At 40.9% G+C, this 18,892-nt stretch overlaps 1 protein-coding gene across 2 annotated transcripts in view; it reads right to left on the bottom strand.

Annotated features, from left to right (window-relative positions):
* GRAMD1C (GRAM domain containing 1C) overlaps positions 1 to 18,892 on the bottom strand; it is a 159,945-nt gene that overhangs the window by 34,500 nt on the left and 106,553 nt on the right. For both annotated transcript variants that reach the window (XM_063446395.1, XM_063446401.1), the window contains exons 3-6: positions 13,914 to 13,998; positions 12,281 to 12,384; positions 10,498 to 10,593; positions 9,675 to 9,755 (exon numbers count right to left, since the gene is read on the bottom strand). In XM_063446395.1, the coding sequence (XP_063302465.1) occupies positions 9,675 to 9,755; positions 10,498 to 10,593; positions 12,281 to 12,384; positions 13,914 to 13,998 (366 nt within the window). The remainder of the gene's footprint in view (positions 1 to 9,674; positions 9,756 to 10,497; positions 10,594 to 12,280; positions 12,385 to 13,913; positions 13,999 to 18,892) is intronic.

Raw genomic sequence — 18,892 nt, 5'->3', positions numbered from 1 at the left:
TACTGAGCCGGACTATGGTCTCAGTACCCCAGCAGACGAGCTTGCAGCTGGGCAGAGTGCAGTCGGCCTCTGCCCTACCTTTGTCCCTGGTCCAGAGCCTGATGTCCCGCAGGCTACCCCAGCAGAAGAGCTGGCAGCTGGGCAGAGTGCAGTCGGCCTCTGCCCTACCTTTGTCCCTGGTCCAGAGCCTGATGTCCTGCAGGCTACCCCAGCAGAAGAGCTGGCAGCTGGGCAGAGTGCAGTCGGCCTCTGCCCTACCTTTGTCCCTGGTCCAGAGCCTGATGTCCTGCAGGCTATCCCAGCAGAAGAGCTGGCAGCAGGGCAGAGTACAGTCGGCCTCTGCCCTCCCGCAAGTCCCCACAGCATGTTACCACATCACCACAGCAAAATACCCAGGTGCAGTAATTGTGTCTTGTGGGTGGGTCACCCTTGTACCTGTTTGTTGTGGGTGGGCTACTCTGGCATTTGGTTATTGTGGGTTGGTGGATCGACTAACGGAGGCACTGACCGACAGAAGGTCAGGTGCCTGGTTAGTCTTCCCCCCAAAGGGGAGATGTGTTACAAATCGCTATTTGTAACTGGCCCTTTAAATGGAAAATTGTCCTGCTTCCCCGGATTGTGGAGAAGCCTATTTGCCAGCCTCCTTCCTCATGACTATGGCCCCTGGAAGATTGTGCCCCTGAAAACTTATTAACTTTTATTGGGTGTGTATGGCCCTTTAAGAACCGTCTGGGGACATATTGTGACTTTGCTGAACAATACCCCTTTAAGACTATGTCCCCAGACCTGTAAAATAACTTGCCCCTGGCTTTCTCCCACTTGGTTCAGTAAATAGGGCTTACTGAACCAAGTACCACACAGGCGGACCACCCAGAAGTTAAAGTGTGCAGGCAATTTACCTCCCAGGCTGTGAGGTTACTGCAGGTTAATTGCCGAGCGCTGGGTGGCCGCCATTCGGCAGCCGAACACGTGGCGGCGGCCATTTTGGTCATTCGAATGCGGTCAGCGGTGTATGCTAAAGATTCTGTGGAACCAAAATCGGCTACACATTTTGCCGAACACCGCTGACCCTTACCTTCTCCCATACTGAACTTGCAGCTCCAGAGACTAAGTCCCGTTCGAAATGGGACTTAGTCGTTTTTCGGCATGAAATTGACCGGCCGCACAGCCCAAATCTATGGAACTGTTTTGGGCAGGAAATTGTGCTTGCGGTCGGTCATAAAGGACTTCCAGCTAACTTTTGATCCACTGGAGGGATTTGGCTGATTTTTGGAAGTGTTTATGTTTGATGTATGCTGAGTCTGAATATACAACTTTTATTGAAATTGAATGTATGGTTTTAAAGTTACAGTGTGTGTGTAAAAACTGTATTTTTATTGTATGTAATAATTGGTTTAACTGTTTATCTGAGGGGAGGAAATGTGTGGGCTGCACCAGATGTGTGATTGGTGATTTTATGCCTCCCCCTGGGAGTGTCCTATTTGCATGTAACCTCAATAAAAGCCAGGCTGGGTGTTCCAGCATCTCAGACCTCTTCTGACCCTCAATACGTAGCCTTGTCTCGTTATTGGAGGGAACTGCTATATCACACTGGGGATTGCTATGCGCTGCATATTCCCCTGAGCTCTTAATCACTTAGCTCTTGTAAGAGCTTGTTCCGGATACGCTCTCCTGGAGGAGAGGTCTTCCCCACACGGTCCTGGAGGACAGAAGCCGATCCAGGGTGGAAGGAAGACGGCGCAGCTCCAGTTAAGCTACGGCGGTTGTGGAGCCTGCGGTGGTTGTGGTGTCGTCTGCAGTGCTTGGAGTCCTCTGAGAGCGCTAGGAGCATCCATCAACGGAGGGTACTCGGTCGGAGCACACGTTACAGTGGCTATCACAATGACCTTAACACTCTCAGACTGTCATCCTGTGTGTGGTTGTCACAATGACCTGTATTAACACTCTCAGACTGTCTCATCCTGTGTGTGGTTGTCACAATGACCTGTATTAACACTCTCAGACTGTCTCATCCTGTGTGGCTGTCAGTGACCTGTATTAACACTCTCAGACTGTCTCATCCTGTGTTTGGTTCTCACAATGACCTGTATTAACACTCTCAGATTGTCTCATCCTGTGTGTGGCTGTCACAATGACTTGTATTAACACTCTCAGACTGTCTCATTCTGTGTGGCTGTCACAATGCCCTTTATTAACACTCTCAGACTGTCTCATCCTGTGTGTGGCTGTCAGTGACCTGTATTAACACTCTCAGACTGTCTCATCCTGTGTGTGGTTGTCACAATGACCTGTATTAACACTCTCAGATTGTCTCATCACAATAGCCTCTTGGTCTGTCATCCCCTCCATGGATTCTGACCTTTGACACGGGAAATTAGCTTTGCTTTAATTTAGGTGATTAACTGTTTCTGTGTTGAGTTACAATGCTTTTTCTTTTCTGTCAGAGGTGGAACTGATCTGTAACAATAAATATACCTTTACATGAATGCACTATTACTTGGCAAACTATGTTATGTTTGTTTATACAGAAAACAAGTGCTGCCTCCTACTCTATCTTCATCACCCTTCTACTGCCTCCTACTCTATCGTCATCATCCTTCCACTGCCTCCTACTCTATCGTCATCATCCTTCCACTGCCTCCTACTCTATCATCATCATCCTTCCACTGCCTCCTATTCTATCATCATCATCCTTTCACTGCCTCCTACTCTATTATAGTCATCCTTTTACTGCCACCTATTCTATCATCATCATTGTTCCACTGCCTCCTACTCTATTATAGTCATCCTTTTACTGCCACCTACTCTATCATCATCATCATTCTTCCACTGCCTCCTACTCTATCGTCACCACCCTTCCACTGCCCCCTACTTCCTCATCCTCATCCTCCCACTGCCTCCTACTTTATCATCATCCTTCCACTGCCTACTACTCTATCATCATCATCATCATCCTTCCACTGCCTCCTACTCTATCATCATCATCATCCTTCCACTGCCTCCTACTCTATTATAGTCATCCTTTTACTGCCTCCTACTCTATCATCATCCTTCCACTGTCTCCTACTCTATCATCATCATCATCATCCTTCCACTGTCTCCTACTCTATCATCATCATCATCCTTCCACTGTCTCCTACTCTATCATCATCATAATCATCCTTCCACTGCCTCCTACTCTATCATCATCATCATCATCATCTTTCCACTGTCTTCTACTCTATCATCATCATCCTTCCACTGCCTCCTACTCTATTATAGTCATCCTTTTACTGCCTCCTACTCTATCATCATCCTTCCACTGTCTCCTACTCTATCGTCATCACCCTTCCACTGCCTCCTACTCTATCATCATGATCCTTCCACTACCTCCTATTCTATCATCATCATCCTTTCACTGCCTCCTACTCTATTATAGTTATCCTTTTACTGCCACCTACTCTATCATCATCATCATCGTTCCACTGCCTCCTACTCTATTATAGTCATCCTTTTACTGCCACCTACTCTATTATAGTCATCCTTTTACTGCCACCTACTCTATCATCACCATCATTCTTCCACTGCCTCCTACTCTATCGTCATCACCCTTCCACTGTCCCCTACTTCCTCATCATCATCCTTCCACTGCCTCCTACTCTATCGTCTTCAACCTTCCACTGTCCCCTACTTCATCATCATCCTTCCACTGCCTCCTACTCTATCATCACCCTTCTACTGCCTCCTCCTCTACCATCATCCTTCCACTGTCCCCTCCTTCATCTTCATCCTTCTACTGCCTCCTACTCTATCATCACCCTTCCACTGTCGCCTACTTCATCATCAACATCCTTCCACTGCCTCCTACTTTATCATCATTATCCTTCCACTGCCTCCTACTCTATCATCCCACTGACTCCTACTTTATCATCATCATCATCCTTTCACTGCCTTCTACTCTATCATCATTACCCTTCTACTGCCTCCTACTCTATCGTCATCATCCTTACACTGCCTCCTACTCTATCATCATGATCCTTCCACTGCCTCCTATTCTATCATCTTCATCCTTTCACTGCCTCCTACTCTATTATAGTCATCCTTTTACTGCCACCTACTCTATCATCATCATTGTTCCACTGCCTCCTACTCTATTATAGTCATCCTTTTACTGCCACCTACTCTATCATCATCATCATTCTTCCACTGCCTCCTACTCTATCGTCATCACTCTTCCACTGTCCCCTACTTCCTCATCCTCTTCCTTCCACTGCCTCCTACTCTATCATTACCCTTCTACTGCCTCCTACTCTATCATCACCCTTCTACTGCCTCCTACTCTACTATCATCCTTCCACTGTCCCCTCCTTCATCATCATCCTTCTACTGCCTCCTAATCTATGCCTACTACTCTATCATCATCATCATCCTTCCACTGTCTCCTACTCTATCATCATCATTCTTCCACTGCCTCCTACTCTATCATCATCATCATCCTTCCACTGCCTACTACTCTATCATCATCATCATCCTTCTACTGTCTCCTACTCTATCATGATCATCATCCTTCCACTGTCTCCTACTCTATCATCATGATCCTTCCACTGCCTCCTATTCTATCATCATCATCATCATCATCCTTTTACTGCCACCTACTCTATTATAGTCATCCTTTTACTGCCACCTACTCTATTATAGTCATCCTTTTACTGCCACCTACTCTATCATCACCATCATTCTTCCACTGCCTCCTACTCTATCATCACCCTTCCACTGTCGCCTACTTCATCAACATCCTTCCACTGCCTCCTACTTTATCATCATTATCCTTCCACTGCCTCCTACTCTATCATCATCACCCTTCTACTGCCTCCTACTCTATCATCATCCTTCCACTGCCTCCTACTCTATCATCATGATCCTTCCACTGCCTCCTATTCTATCATCATCATCCTTTCACTGCCTCCTACTCTATTATAGTCATCCTTTTACTGCCACCTACTCTATCGTCATCATTGTTCCACTGCCTCCTACTCTATTATAGTCATCCATTTACTGCCACCTACTCTATCATCATCATCATTCTTCCACTGCCTCCTACTCTATCATCACCCTTCTACTGCCTCCTACTCTATCATCATCCTTCCACTGTCCCCTCCTTCATCATCATCCTTCTACTGCCTCCTACTCTATCGTCATCACCCTTCCACTGTCCCCTACTTCCTCATCCTCATCCTCCCACTGCCTCCTACTCTATCATCACCCTTCTACTGCCTCCTACTCTATCATCATCCTTCCACTGTCCCCTCCTTCATCATCATCCTTCTACTGCCTCCTACTATATCATCATCCTTCCACTGTCCCCTCCTTCATCATCATCCTTCTACTGCCTCCTAATCTATCATCACCCTTCCACTGTCGCCTACTTCATCATCATCCTTCCACTGCCCCTGCTTACCGTCATCATCCTTTCACTGCCTCCTACTCTATTATAGTCATCCTTTCACTGCCTCCTACTTTAACGTCATAACCCTTCCACTGCCTCTTACTCTATCATCATTAGCCTTCCTCTGCCTCCTACTCTATCGTTATCACCTTTCCAGTGTCCCCTACTTCATCATCATTCTTCCACTGCCCCCTACTCTATCATCATCATCCTTCCACTGCCTCCTACTCTATTATAGTCATCCTTCCACTGCTCCTTACTGCATCGTCATCATCATTCCACTGCCCTATACTCCACCTTTGTTATACTAACACATTCACGCCCTCTACCATCATTACCAATCATACTTCCACTGCCAATTCTCCATCATCCTTCTTCTGCTACTTCTCCAATGCTATCATCCTTCTAGTTTTTCTATTCATTCTTTAAAAGCTTTATCCTTCCTAATTCTCTCCCGTACATTATGTCAGTAATGGGTTACAGTAAGGTCATATCAGAAGCAGGAAATACCTATTTGTGAAACAATATCAAACTTGTTCAGAGATGATTTCTTGTCTCATCAAACTAATGGTTGATTTACCTTTCAACTGTTACTGAGTCAGAAATGGCTAAATTTTGTTCCCTCTCCTTATTGGTGAGATCTGTGAATGAATTGTACCCTTTGCCCGGGGTGGACACAGTACTCTATCAGCATACCTCACAACAAATTAAAAAGCCAAAGATTGTCATTTTCATTATAGGGGGTGTGCCTGGGGTGTGTGACTTTGGGCGAGGCAAGCAGTGGGGTATTCTAAAACATTTTAGGTGACTTTATGATTCACTGAAAATCTTTTATGGAACTGAAGATGTAATTTAGAACAAAATCAAAATATCTGACTGTTTCAGACTGAATTCTAAAGACATTTATTGCAGTTAAAAGGAACCCGCCAAGTACCATAACCACTGCCTTCCAAGTGAAAGTAGGTAAACTATTTTAGAATGTTTTGACTTGTTACCTGGGGTCCACCACTGACGACGGAGATCCAAAAACTCTCTTTTTGAGCTATGCCTGCATCGCAGAGCTTAGGTCACTGGCTGACAGTGACTAGTTGCACTGCAGGGCCTAGCACACTGACTGACAGTGATCAATTGCACTGCAGGGCTTAAGTCAAGAGAGCTAACTGAGGTGAAGTCCGTAGTAGAGGCAAGGATTGGTGCCTTCTCAGAAATATACTGATACAAACACAACCTGAGCTCTCTTATTCACAAAGAGATCTATTGTCACCCAATTCAGAGGTCCATCCACCTATCGAGATGGCAGCTTACCTCTGTCTATAATCTAGATGACAATGTATCTATGTTTAGAATCTAGATGCCCATTTTGTTGGCTTATAATCGAGATGTCCATGTAATTCTGTTTATTTTCTAGATGGCAATTTATGTCAGTGTATAATAAAAAAAAAGACAGTCTCCTGTCCCAATCTCCTTTCCCAATCTAGATGGCAGTTTATTTCCCTCATCAGTCTGGACGATGGTCTATCTAGATGACAATTTATGTCTTTAAACTAAATGGCAATCTATCTTTGTCTTTATTCTATCAAAGGAGATGCCACCACACTCAGACTCCAATTCCCAATTCAGAACTCCGTCTGGAGGGGACCGCTCGTTCCTCGAATATACAATAATCCAAAAAGAACGGGCTGCCAGATCTAGATATGGATTTGTTATTGAGATTGACTGCCATCTAGAATAAAGACAAAAACACATAAAGAATAGGCTGCCACGAATCAGTGAATAATAGAGTATTTATTCACGTCTCATAAAAAAATAATGTTATAATAATAACTTTAACGTTTTCTTAATGAGACATGAATAAATGTATAACTGTATAATTTACCGATTCTTGGCAGCCTGTTCTTTCTCTGTTTTTGTGTTTAAATAACAAATCCAAATCTAGATCCAGCAGCCCGTTCTTTTTAATTTATTGTATTTTCAAGGGGCGAAAATCTCTCCTCCAAGCTTAGTTGGAAGTCAATAACAAATCCAGATCTAGATGGCAATTTATCTGTGTCCAGGTACTGGGTAACCCAACATGCAGAACCTGAACCAACAACTAACCTTAAACATAATATATTCTACTGGATAGGAGGTGTCTTATTGGTCGTTATTGTGACCAGGCTTAATAGATAATTGACTGATAGACAAGATATAGTTAAGTACTAGCTGAATTCAAATACAGGAGGGACACAAATATGTAAGAGAGAGCTAAGTTAAGGAAACCAGAGAGCCGGATGGTCAATATAGAACCCCAGTTAAAATACCAAGAAAGCATCTTGGCTCTGACTACTCGTCTGCATGAGGTTATTATAGGCATTTTGAAATTACACCGATTGCGTCATTTTTACGAGCTCAGTGTTGAATGTGTGTTCGGTGATGCCCAGCTTCCTGCATCCTGACGCACGCTCGTTCTGCTATAAATAACGACATTAGATGCTTTCGTGATCACAATATATAATAAAATGGCGTGGGTAAGCATCGTTCTCGACGCGGGTGTAACATGCCGGTTTGATGGTGCAAGAATTGGCAGATATCGTAACAATCACCCTCCATAATTGAGACGGCTCTAATTACACTGAATCCACAGGTTTTACTTCGTCTATTTTGTAAACAAATAGAAACAAAACAGAAAAATCCAGCTTATGATAATGTTATATGATACGAGGAAAATACATGTATGGTTGATGTTGCCCTCTAGTGGTTCAGTTTGGTAGCCACTTTTAAATATCAAAGGATTATTCCAGGCACCGTGCCCACTTTGCTGATTTGTAGTGGTCATAGTGGTCATGGTGCTTGGCGTCTGTATGCAGCGTTTCGCTATGAAAATGTTTCCAAAATAACTAATTTAGCCTAGAATTCAGTTTAAATTTTAATTCAATACAATTTTGTGTGTAAATCTCTATATAAACGATATACATAAACCTTGATATATGTAATATTGAAACCCAGCTTAGATAAAGTTAGTTTGCTGCATCGGAGAACGCTACTGACTATAACGTGCCTGCAGTGGCAGTGGTTGCTTTAATTCTACCTTCACCTGCACATGCAGATTTCAGCAGATATTACTTACTTGTCTACAGTTTCCCTGAGAAACAGGAACCACAATAAATAATCTGAGAGTGTAAGCCCAGGGTTCCAAGTCAGATCAGACCCACGAATCGAGGAGTGCTGGCAGGTATGTAGGGTAGCTTCACAACCACTATCTTATGCGGACCTGGGTAGTTCGTTCCCAAGACGATTTCTGTGTTGATGTGACGTCTTTTCACAGCAGGTATTTCAGAATGTGGCAGGACAACATATTTAACATGCAAAGCAGCACAAAGAAACCTTGAGAAACGTTTCTTCTACTCATTGTACAACGCTGTGGTATATGTCAGAGCTTTATAGTGATAATAAAAGATGAATGGGGTAATCCTATCCCACATAAGAGAAGAGAATGTTAAGAGAATGTTAAAAAAAAAAAACCCTCAGGGCTTCAGATAGGTCACTGATTGCTGTAAGAGGCAGAACATAAACGAGGTGTTTTGAAAAGAAAAGGATTGTGGAGACTTAGCCTTATCTAGAAAGATGGATTTCAAACCCAGGCATTAGGACAGTATATGGACTTCACTACGACAAGAATAAAATGCTATTTTTATCAATATGGTTTTGGCCTTAAATGTAAAATTCCCCCTAAATTCTCACGTTAGTGAATAACCCTGACATTCCCTATTCTATGATTTTATATAAAGCTATATTAATAAATGGAGGCACGTTTAAAGCGGAAGAATTAAAGTTGAAGTTTATAAATAAATTGGGTAAAAATCACCCAAAATGTACAGTAAGCAGAGTATTTATCAGCATAATTTCCAATACTGAATGTTTTTCTTATGTTCTATTTGTTATTATTGTTTTTTTAGGTATTTTCCACAAAATAACACCAGGGCTCATAACTTTCACTAGCCCACTGCGTCACTTGCTGTAGGAGAGTGGGAAGTTAACCCTGCGAGCCGTTTTTCCCTGGCCATCATGCTATACGTGCTAGTACAGTTTAACATTCTAGCACAGGCCTATTTAGAAAGAGTGGAGTTCTCTCTCGCTGCAGCAGGCTAACCCGCCAGTGTAATGCAGGACACAGACTGAGCAGTGATCAACACCCATGATCCTCAGCAAGACGGTCATGTAGGCAAATTGAACAATGCTGAAAGGTGCTTTTCTGTATTTTCTCACTGACCTTATCCAGGAGAACATTTTGCCACATACGGAACAGGTTCAGGAAGCTTCTGTCTCTTGCAGCAAACGATGTAAAGAAATACTGTTTGGAATGAGAGGCATATGTCAGTGTTTTGCAAAATCCCTCAGAACTACATGTCATGTTTCTTTAAGATAGAGATTAGAACAACCTATTATTATAGATATATTTTTTATATTGCCCAAGGCAGTTCCTCATATTTCGGTCATTTTACTGAAAAGTAAGTATCGCCCCTTGGCTTATGCGTGGCTGTGTGCAGTGCATTGTGGGATAAGACAGGATTATTCAATGAACTGAGAAAAGTAAAGAACTACAAAACAGAATTACAAAACACCGGCCACAATACCTGAACAGAAAACAAACAGTTAATTCATCTGGTAAACATATAAAAAGACATGGAGGAGGGGGTACACAATGAAACAGTGTCAACAATCAATTGAAGAAACTCTACTTGTGGCGTGGAACACGTTGCACAATGCTTTTATTCTTTGTCCCCTTCTCGATGGCTTTCTCTCTTTTTACAATCTAAATGAAGTATGCGTTAGGACCACCACATATGGTAGAGATAATGATTTATGTTCAAAAAGTGGTCTGGAGAGAGTGTGTAGAACGTGGATAAGTTCTGAGGGCTGGAGAAGAGCCTATTCTAATTGCAAATTTTCATTATTCATTAATTTGGTATATGCAATTCCATATATCACCAAGTGGGGGAGCCTTTAATAAGACCATTCACAATGTGTATAGCTGTACTTAAGTCGGAAAATGTTAAGTTGTAGCTCAAACAATGGTGGGAGGGTAAACAAACCTTTTCGTTCTCTGTGCTGATCTGGATGGCATTGGGTATAAGTCGAGCAGTCTTTTCCTTTGTCATAGACGTTATATCTCTGAGATTCAAGCATATCTAGGGAGGAAGGATTATACAATCACCACTGGGCATGTAAAAGGTTCCAATACGGAATGCCTAATTCATTAACCTCCTCACTGCATTTACTTTAAAATAGAAATCTAGGGTGAATTTGTAGCACAATAAATGAAGATAACACAGCAAAAATAATCATAACTTTATTTTTTAACCTATCCTTTCATTCGTTATATTACATATATATATATATGGAATTTCTTAATCTACAATGCCCCCTAGGGTCTGGAGAAATAGCATAGAATGATCATTTTATCACACACCATGGGGGTGACATAAAGGAACAGATAATATATTTAAATTACTTGACAATGAGTATTTGTAAGACACCTGTTGCCATTTAGTTGGTAAAAGATGCTTGTTTGTGGGCATAATGTACACATACAGTAACTGCAAATGTCTGGATAAAACCAGCCATCTGTACTATTTTAGCTATTGCAGGCTGAAAATAAATCCTACAGTGTGATATTGTCACGCTGTCCGCTGGGTCCGCTCCTGCCAGAGTGTGGTATGGGTCCCGGCGGACGCGCATCGTTGCGGCGGCATTCCCACACATCAAGGGGAATGCCGCCAAATACCTACCCGGTCTGCAGGCACCCGCCGGGTCTGCTCGTGAGCATCTCGTTGTGGCGGCATTCCCACATGGTAATGGGAATGCCGCCTATCACTTACCTCCTCCCGAGATGCCTCTGGCCTCACTGACAGGAATTCCTCCCCCTCACACAGCGGCTGGGTCTGTAACCATTAGAGACGTTGGCCGCTGCAAGTTAGAACCTTTTAAGGGTTTTGTTATTAACCCTTAGAGTGCCAACCCTTTTGGAACGTGTGGGTGATGTCACACACACACACGTTCACTATCACATGCTTCTCTGCAGCCAATCAGGGAGCACCTTAGGCTATTGAAACCTTTTTTGTCCATATCTCTCTGCCCAGTCGTGGTTTCCATTCTGGTTATCCGAGAGCGCGTTTCTGATATTGATTCTTGAGTATTTTGACCTTTGGCTTTCCTACCAACTATCCGATCTCTGTATTCCTTGACCTTTGGCTTGGCTCCTGACTATTCTGACTTCTATATTCCTCGACCTTTGGCTTGTTATAGTTTCCATGATTTCTGTGTTCTTGTCCACAGCCTGTCTTGTGGTTTTTCCCCTTATACGTTACATCTGGCCATTCTAAGGCCTGGTTTTTAAGTTCTGCGTGTTGGGCATTAGTTTATCCTGACATATATTTACAGTAACCTCAGCAATGAAAGTTGTCTCTCTGTTTGGTAAATGTACAAAACTAAATTTAGCTTATGTATAAATATGGTTTGGATTGAAGGGGTTAATAAAATCAAAAGGTCCACAACTCAATTATACACAGCGCAGAATTATCTCTACCAAAAAAGAGAAGATAAGACTGCAAGATGTCCCAGTGAATAAAGTTACAGACTCTTACTGACCGATAGCTCAGCGAGAGGACACTGAGCGAGATGCCAAGTTATGCACCATTGTGAGTAAAAAATAAATAAACATCAGACAGAACTGCTGGTGGCTAAATTTAAACCAAACATTGCTCGCCATGGAAGACATTGTAAGAGACTGTAACTCTTAGTATGCTCAGTCAGCCCGACGGTGGCTCAATCACTCAGCATGCAGGACGTGGGATGTATAGCAGCATCTAATCTTACCGAGGTTTCCCATCGGAAGATGTTGCTGTGGAAACAGACGCAGTTTTCGGAGAGGTAAACACGCCCTTGAAGTAAGATGTCTTTCTGAAGGGCACAAGCATAATCTGGAGACAGAACACACAGGAAATTATTCAATAAATGAATGCTTGGAGGTTGCCACAAAGCAAAATAATGTCCTGTTACCTTCATTTCTGCTGGTAATACTTTAATACTTTATCAAGATTGGCCAAAATGTGTTAGCATTATTATGTTTGTAATTGTGTACCTTGTAAGTGTTAATAACTACATAAAAAATCCACAAGTTGTTAATCAGACATGTAAAACATTTGCTAAAAAAATATTAAAATTTAAATTGTAAAAAAAGAAAGAAACATATTAATAACACGACAGTGCAGGAGGGAACATACCAAGGGTTCAGCTGGTGCAACCATACCAGGGGCTATCACAGACACCGTGCGGCTCTTTCCAAGCCGCACCGAAAGTGGCCAAAACAGGTGCCATGAGGAAAGTATGTGTAAAGTGGGCATGGCAGTAGGGAGAACAGGGCTACGTGTGTGCATATGGGTCAGGGTTTGTAGAGCTATATGTGTGTCAGTGTGTGTATCTGTGCAAGTGTGTGTATATGCACATGTGTGTCAGAGTGTGTATCTGTGCATGTGTGTGTCAGTATAACTCTTCTTGTGTGTCAATCTCTGTGTGTCAGGTGTCAGTGTGTTTGTATCTGTGTTCATATGCATGTAGAAGACTGTGTGTGTGTGTGTTTGTGTGTGTGGCAATGTGTATATGTGAACACACACTTTTGTGTAAACACCAGCATCATACACAAACATACCATAGCATTTAAACACTGACACTACACAAACACACCCTTGTAGTCAAACCCCAACATTAAACAGAAATCCACCCCTGCATTCAAACACCAACACTGTACATAAAAAAGCTGTGTGTGAAAACAATAACACAACACACAAACACACCCCTGCATTTAAATACTAACGCTACAAAAACACAACTCTGAATTCAAACACCAACACAACACACAAATAGCCCCTATTCTTGCATTGGATGTATACACAAAATACACACATACACAAAATACACACTTACACACACACACTTTCACACACATACTCCATACAAACACTTTCCTACATTCACACACAGGCACTGCACACACATACAACCCTATACGAATGGATGAACGGTAGACTTACAGCAGACAAAACATCGTCAGAGTTATACAATATTTATCTTTTGGCCACGTCTGCTCTCACGTCAGGTGAATGAGAAAGTCTTGGAAATTAAATCTGTTCCCCACTGACAACAACAAATTGAGTTGTGAAACTATTTTACTTCCTGTGTTTACAAATACAAATAAATAATGTGGTTTCATTTTCCCCTCGAATTCCCCATTAAAGGAGTTATGTATTGTAGCTTGTGAATGCTGGATGTTCCCAGCACTATTTATTTATTTATTTATTTATTTATTTGAATGCTGGATGTTCCCAGAACTATTAATTTATTTGATAGTATTCATCAAGTATCACGTACAAAATATAGAATGACAAGAGGCAATCCACAATTCCCTAATATCAGATTCCATTCCCGTGACTTGTTCCATAGACCCTCTTACCTACTATCAGCTTGTCATTCTCTGGTAGCTCTTTAAACAGCCTTCGGAACTCCTCACTCCTCTGCTTGTAGGTGGAGCTCGAGACCTGGAAGAGGTAAACGGAGGGTTAAAGGTAGATGTAGTATATTATGCTTACATCATAACACATTGCAGTTTAATAAAAAATAGCGATATTGACTCATCCATAGGGTCACACGCTCCCCAGACAACTGTTACTGTAATTTAAAAAAAATCTATGTATTGCCAGAGGACAAAAGAGTTAACTACTGACATTGTTTGCCTTTGGGAACAGGTTAACTTGCAAACTATAAATGGTAGTCATACGCAATACATCCCTGCAGTACTATTATAATTTCCCCATCACGAATTTCACTACAGAACTAACTGACTCACGGATAATCAATGATCACTGACTGGATGATAGCTGCTTGGCATGTGTCTTATCTAGGTTGTTTGTAAAATACGTCCAGTCTAAGAGCATTTCAGACATGCTCAGTATGACCCTTAGAAGTGATTTCTCAATTGTTCCAGTTTGGCTATTTAGATCTTTGAAACCTAAGAGCACTTTTACTCCTCATAATGTCAATTCCTCAATTGAGATATTTACCAACTTAGTAAAGAGAGATGTGTGGAAACTTAGGAAAAAATATAATCATACAAACAGAGCTAAAAAAAGTAACATCAATTTCACACAACAAGATTGGTCAAATATTAACAACCTTAAAATGGATAAATCCATTATGATCAAACCGGCTGATAAGGGAGGTGCCCTGGTCATAATGGATCGTTCATATTACGTTAAGGAAATAGAAACACAGTTGAGGGATACTAATAACTACTTACCCATTACACAAGACCCTACACATACTTTGAAAAGTACATTAGATGTGTTGAACAAATGGGCATTATCCAAAGGCATCATCTCGGAGGGAGAGTACAGATACATGAATATTAAACATCCAATAATTCCGGTTTTTTATACCTTGCCCAAAATTCATAAAAATCCCTTATTTCCACCAGGCAGACCCATAGTCAGTGGGACAGGGTCCTTATTACAACAACCAGCCGAAATTTTAGACAAATTTCTCATTAAATATGTGTCAACACAAAGATCTTACATCAAGGACACTACGTCTTTCCTTAGAATGCTGGACAATATAGTAGTGCCTGAAGGAGACTTCTGGCTGGTGACAATGGATGTGCAATCGTTGTACACTTCGATTGACCATAAGAGAGGAGTGGAGGCCGTAAATTGGACATTAGATAAGGATTTGAGTCTTGCACAACAAGGAGACACCAGAAAATATATAACAGATTTATTGACATTTATCCTGACAGAGAATTATTTTACGTTTGGTGACAATTATTACAAACAGATTAAGGGTACGGCCATGGGTTCTAATGTCGCTCCAACATACGCCAACATCTATATGAACCATATGGAAGAGACGTGCATTTACAATCATCCTCTCTACACGAATTGTTTGGTGTGGAGACGTTATATTGACGATGTGTTCGTGTGTTGGAGCGGCACTAGAGCCCATCTACAGGATTTCTTTAATTCACTCAATGAACAAGACCCTTTTATTAAATTCACTATGGAGTGCGATAGGATAACAGTTCCATTCTTAGATGTCCAAGTTTATCGATTAGACAACCAGCTATGTAGCGACCTTTACATTAAACCTACCGATAGGAATAACTTACTACTACATGATAGCTATCACCCTACGCACCTAAAGAAAGGGTTACCATTCAGTCAGCTTCTGAGAGTGAGGAGAATAATCTCACAAGAGGAGAAAGTACCGACAGGATTGGATTTCATTTCCCAAAAATTTATTGATAGGGGCTACCCAATACAAAGTGTACAAGCACAAAAAGAAAAGGTCCAACTTCTTAACCGACAAGAGGTTCTATACTGTCCCTCTAGACAGAATAAGATGGACAGGATAGCTTTTATATCTCCTTACACCCCGATCAACAGAGATATACGAAAAGTAATTATGAAACACTGGCAACTTTTTGCGGGGGATAAACAACTCCCCCTAGAATTTCAGAATCCACCACTTTTTTCATATAAACGGGCTCCTAATTTAAGAGACCTACTAGTCAAATCTGACATTGGCAGCTCTAAGAGGCAGACCACATTCTTTTCGGCACCAAAGAAAGGTACTTTCCCCTGTCTAGGGTGCTCACATTGTAGCAGTGTGATTAAGGGTGAGTATTTTGTCCATCCCCGATCAGGGAGAAAATTTAATGTAAATGGCTATTACACCTGCAATTCAGACTTTGTGGTATATATCCTCAAATGTCCGTGTGGATATCTATATGTGGGGGAGACCATCAGACCCGTCAAAGAGCGGATAGGGGAGCACAAGAGAAGCATCAGGGTAGCCCTACAACGGGGGACCAGTGAGGCCCCAGTAGCGAGACACTTTAAGACACAGGGCCATGCGGTCAACCAATTAAGATTTCAAGTCATTGACAGAATACCCCCTCTGAGAAGAGGTGGGGACAGACAAAAAGTACTTATGCAAAGGGAGACTAAATGGATTAGTATCTTAGAAACACTGTCACCCTCAGGACTTAATGAGGATTATGACTTGAAACATTTTCTGTGAAGTTTACCAGTCTTCTTTATAAACTTTGGGCTAATGTATACCTTGTGCTCTCTACAGTGCTCCCAACAGACCATTTCGTTTGGTCCGATTCTCTTTCTCGGCTATCTTTTGACCCTGGTGGGTCCGCTACCTGGCTGTATTTTCCCAGGGTCCCTCACCTAGGATATCCCGAGACAAGGGGATACACCTCAAGGTCGGTGAGTATATACATTAAAAATATATTTTTTTATTTAAGTTAATTTAAAGATATCTCCACATTTTTATAAAATTTTCCAAAAATATAATTAATAAATAAAAAATTGTTCTGTCATGAATTCGTTTTTGAATATCACCCCTAACACTCTGCTACGTGTGTATAATTTAGCTATGGAATGTTACCAATTCAGTACAATAGTTCCCTGTTGCTTGCAAGAAGTTCCTTTAGGCATTCTGGTACAAATGGTTAATAGTTGTGTAATATTTTACATTGGAGTTAGTGAGGGTTTCCTCTCTTTACTCAATAACCTAGTATTTACAATACTTTCTATTTACTATCAGTGTTATATCAAAACACTACACATTGTGTCTTTTTTACACCAAGGTCAATAAAGTTCATTTTGAATTGTGTATGACGTTCCTAATTGACATTAGTGTTATAATTTACATGTTACATTTGGTGTTTGTTACACCGTTGTTACAAGGTCAATAAAGTTTATTTGGTATTTTGTATGACGTTTTGTATTAGGATGACGTCATCACGTCCACACGGAAGTGGACGCTGTGTTTTACCGCCGGATTCGGCATTTAAAAGTCTGACTCAGCAGAGAAACCAGGGCCATTGAAGGGATGGTTTGTCCCGAGCGCGCAGCCCGAGGAATTCAATCAGTGGACCGGTTACTTTATCCAGCTGATCGACACTTATCTTACTGTAGGAAACACCTTCATCACGTGGAATTCGTAACAGCTTCCAAAACAGAGAACTCTTCACTTCAATAGTATTTACCAGGACAGCTCATTACAACGCAGGAGTGACGGCAATACCACTGGGAGTTGGAAGTGTTAACACATTAAGCGGTGAGATCCATCCATAAGAATATTACACATGTGTATAGTGACTTTGCATAGGACTCTTTTTTCCTTATTTTTTCGTTCTTTCTTTTTTTAAAAAAATTATTTTCATTTTTTCAATGTGGTTTTTTTCTCCATATATTTTTTTTCATTTTTTTTCATTTTTTTCATCTTTTTCTTTTTTCATCCTTGCAAGGATCTGGATCCATCAGGACTGTGTGATGTTACAGAGCTATATACAGATCTATATGTTGTGATATAAGTCTCTGATCCATGGCATTGATTTAGGACTGACCTTTATGTTTAAACAGTACATTTATCTGTTTGTTCGTTTATAGATATGACAACTGACACTATTTCTATATTTACTTATTGGTTGATGTCTATACAGAGATCGGATTTATAGAATGATTCTCAAATGTGTACATATATGAATTTAGAGGCAGGTTCTGCGCTTGTTACTTTAACCCTATGAATTTCAAAGGATTGATTGTATAGTCTGTCCTTTATGCAGAGCTGTGATTGTGTATATATATGAATTTTGAGATATATTCTGGATTAGCAAAGGCACATGGGTATATACATGTATTCTGAGGTAGGTTCTGCTCCATTCAAGTAATCTCTAATTTGATACATTTCGTAGGACTGACTACTAGTACACATTGTTTTGTATAATGGTTGGAGCAGCAAACAGATGAATTTTCAAATTTTGGTTGAGATCATCAAACTTTTTTTGTATGAATAGATATCAATTTTTGATTGTATATATATCTTATTAAATTATTTTTTGGCATTACTATATTACTTCTACCTTTTTCATTTTTGGAAACTATATTGAGAGTGCGGTATTTTATTTATTTGTATTTTGGTTTTCACAATTTTGGAGGTTATAGTAGAGGGATACCTCTTAAATACCAGCACCACCGAGTAATTGAGTGCAAACACTACCCAGTATGTTGTATATTTAGATCTTTATTTGATCTAAAATTTGAAATTCAATTTAAATTCCCTTGGGATTCTCAATTTACAATACAATTACAAGTCTCACATTTGACATAAAATTAGTCAAACTAAAAAAATTCATTTTAGGTATTTTGAAACAGTAACAGTAAAATGTCTGTACGTGACTGCAATGCAATAAAAAATATTGTTTCTATAAAAATTCAGTCATCGCTTTATACAACTTATAGGTCAGCCTTAGCATATAATACTGCCATCAAACTCTACAGATCTAAGTACAGTAAGGAAATAATAAATCTTAGCGTTACCAGCAATATTAAAAAGATACAATACATTTTCAGAGCCGAGATA

This window comes from Pelobates fuscus, chromosome 1 (genome assembly GCF_036172605.1).
Source record: "Pelobates fuscus isolate aPelFus1 chromosome 1, aPelFus1.pri, whole genome shotgun sequence".
NCBI classification, from domain to species: Eukaryota; Metazoa; Chordata; class Amphibia; order Anura; family Pelobatidae; genus Pelobates; species Pelobates fuscus.
The sequence above is the reverse complement of the archived record's forward strand: the minus strand, read 5'-3'. Positions and strand labels throughout refer to the sequence as shown.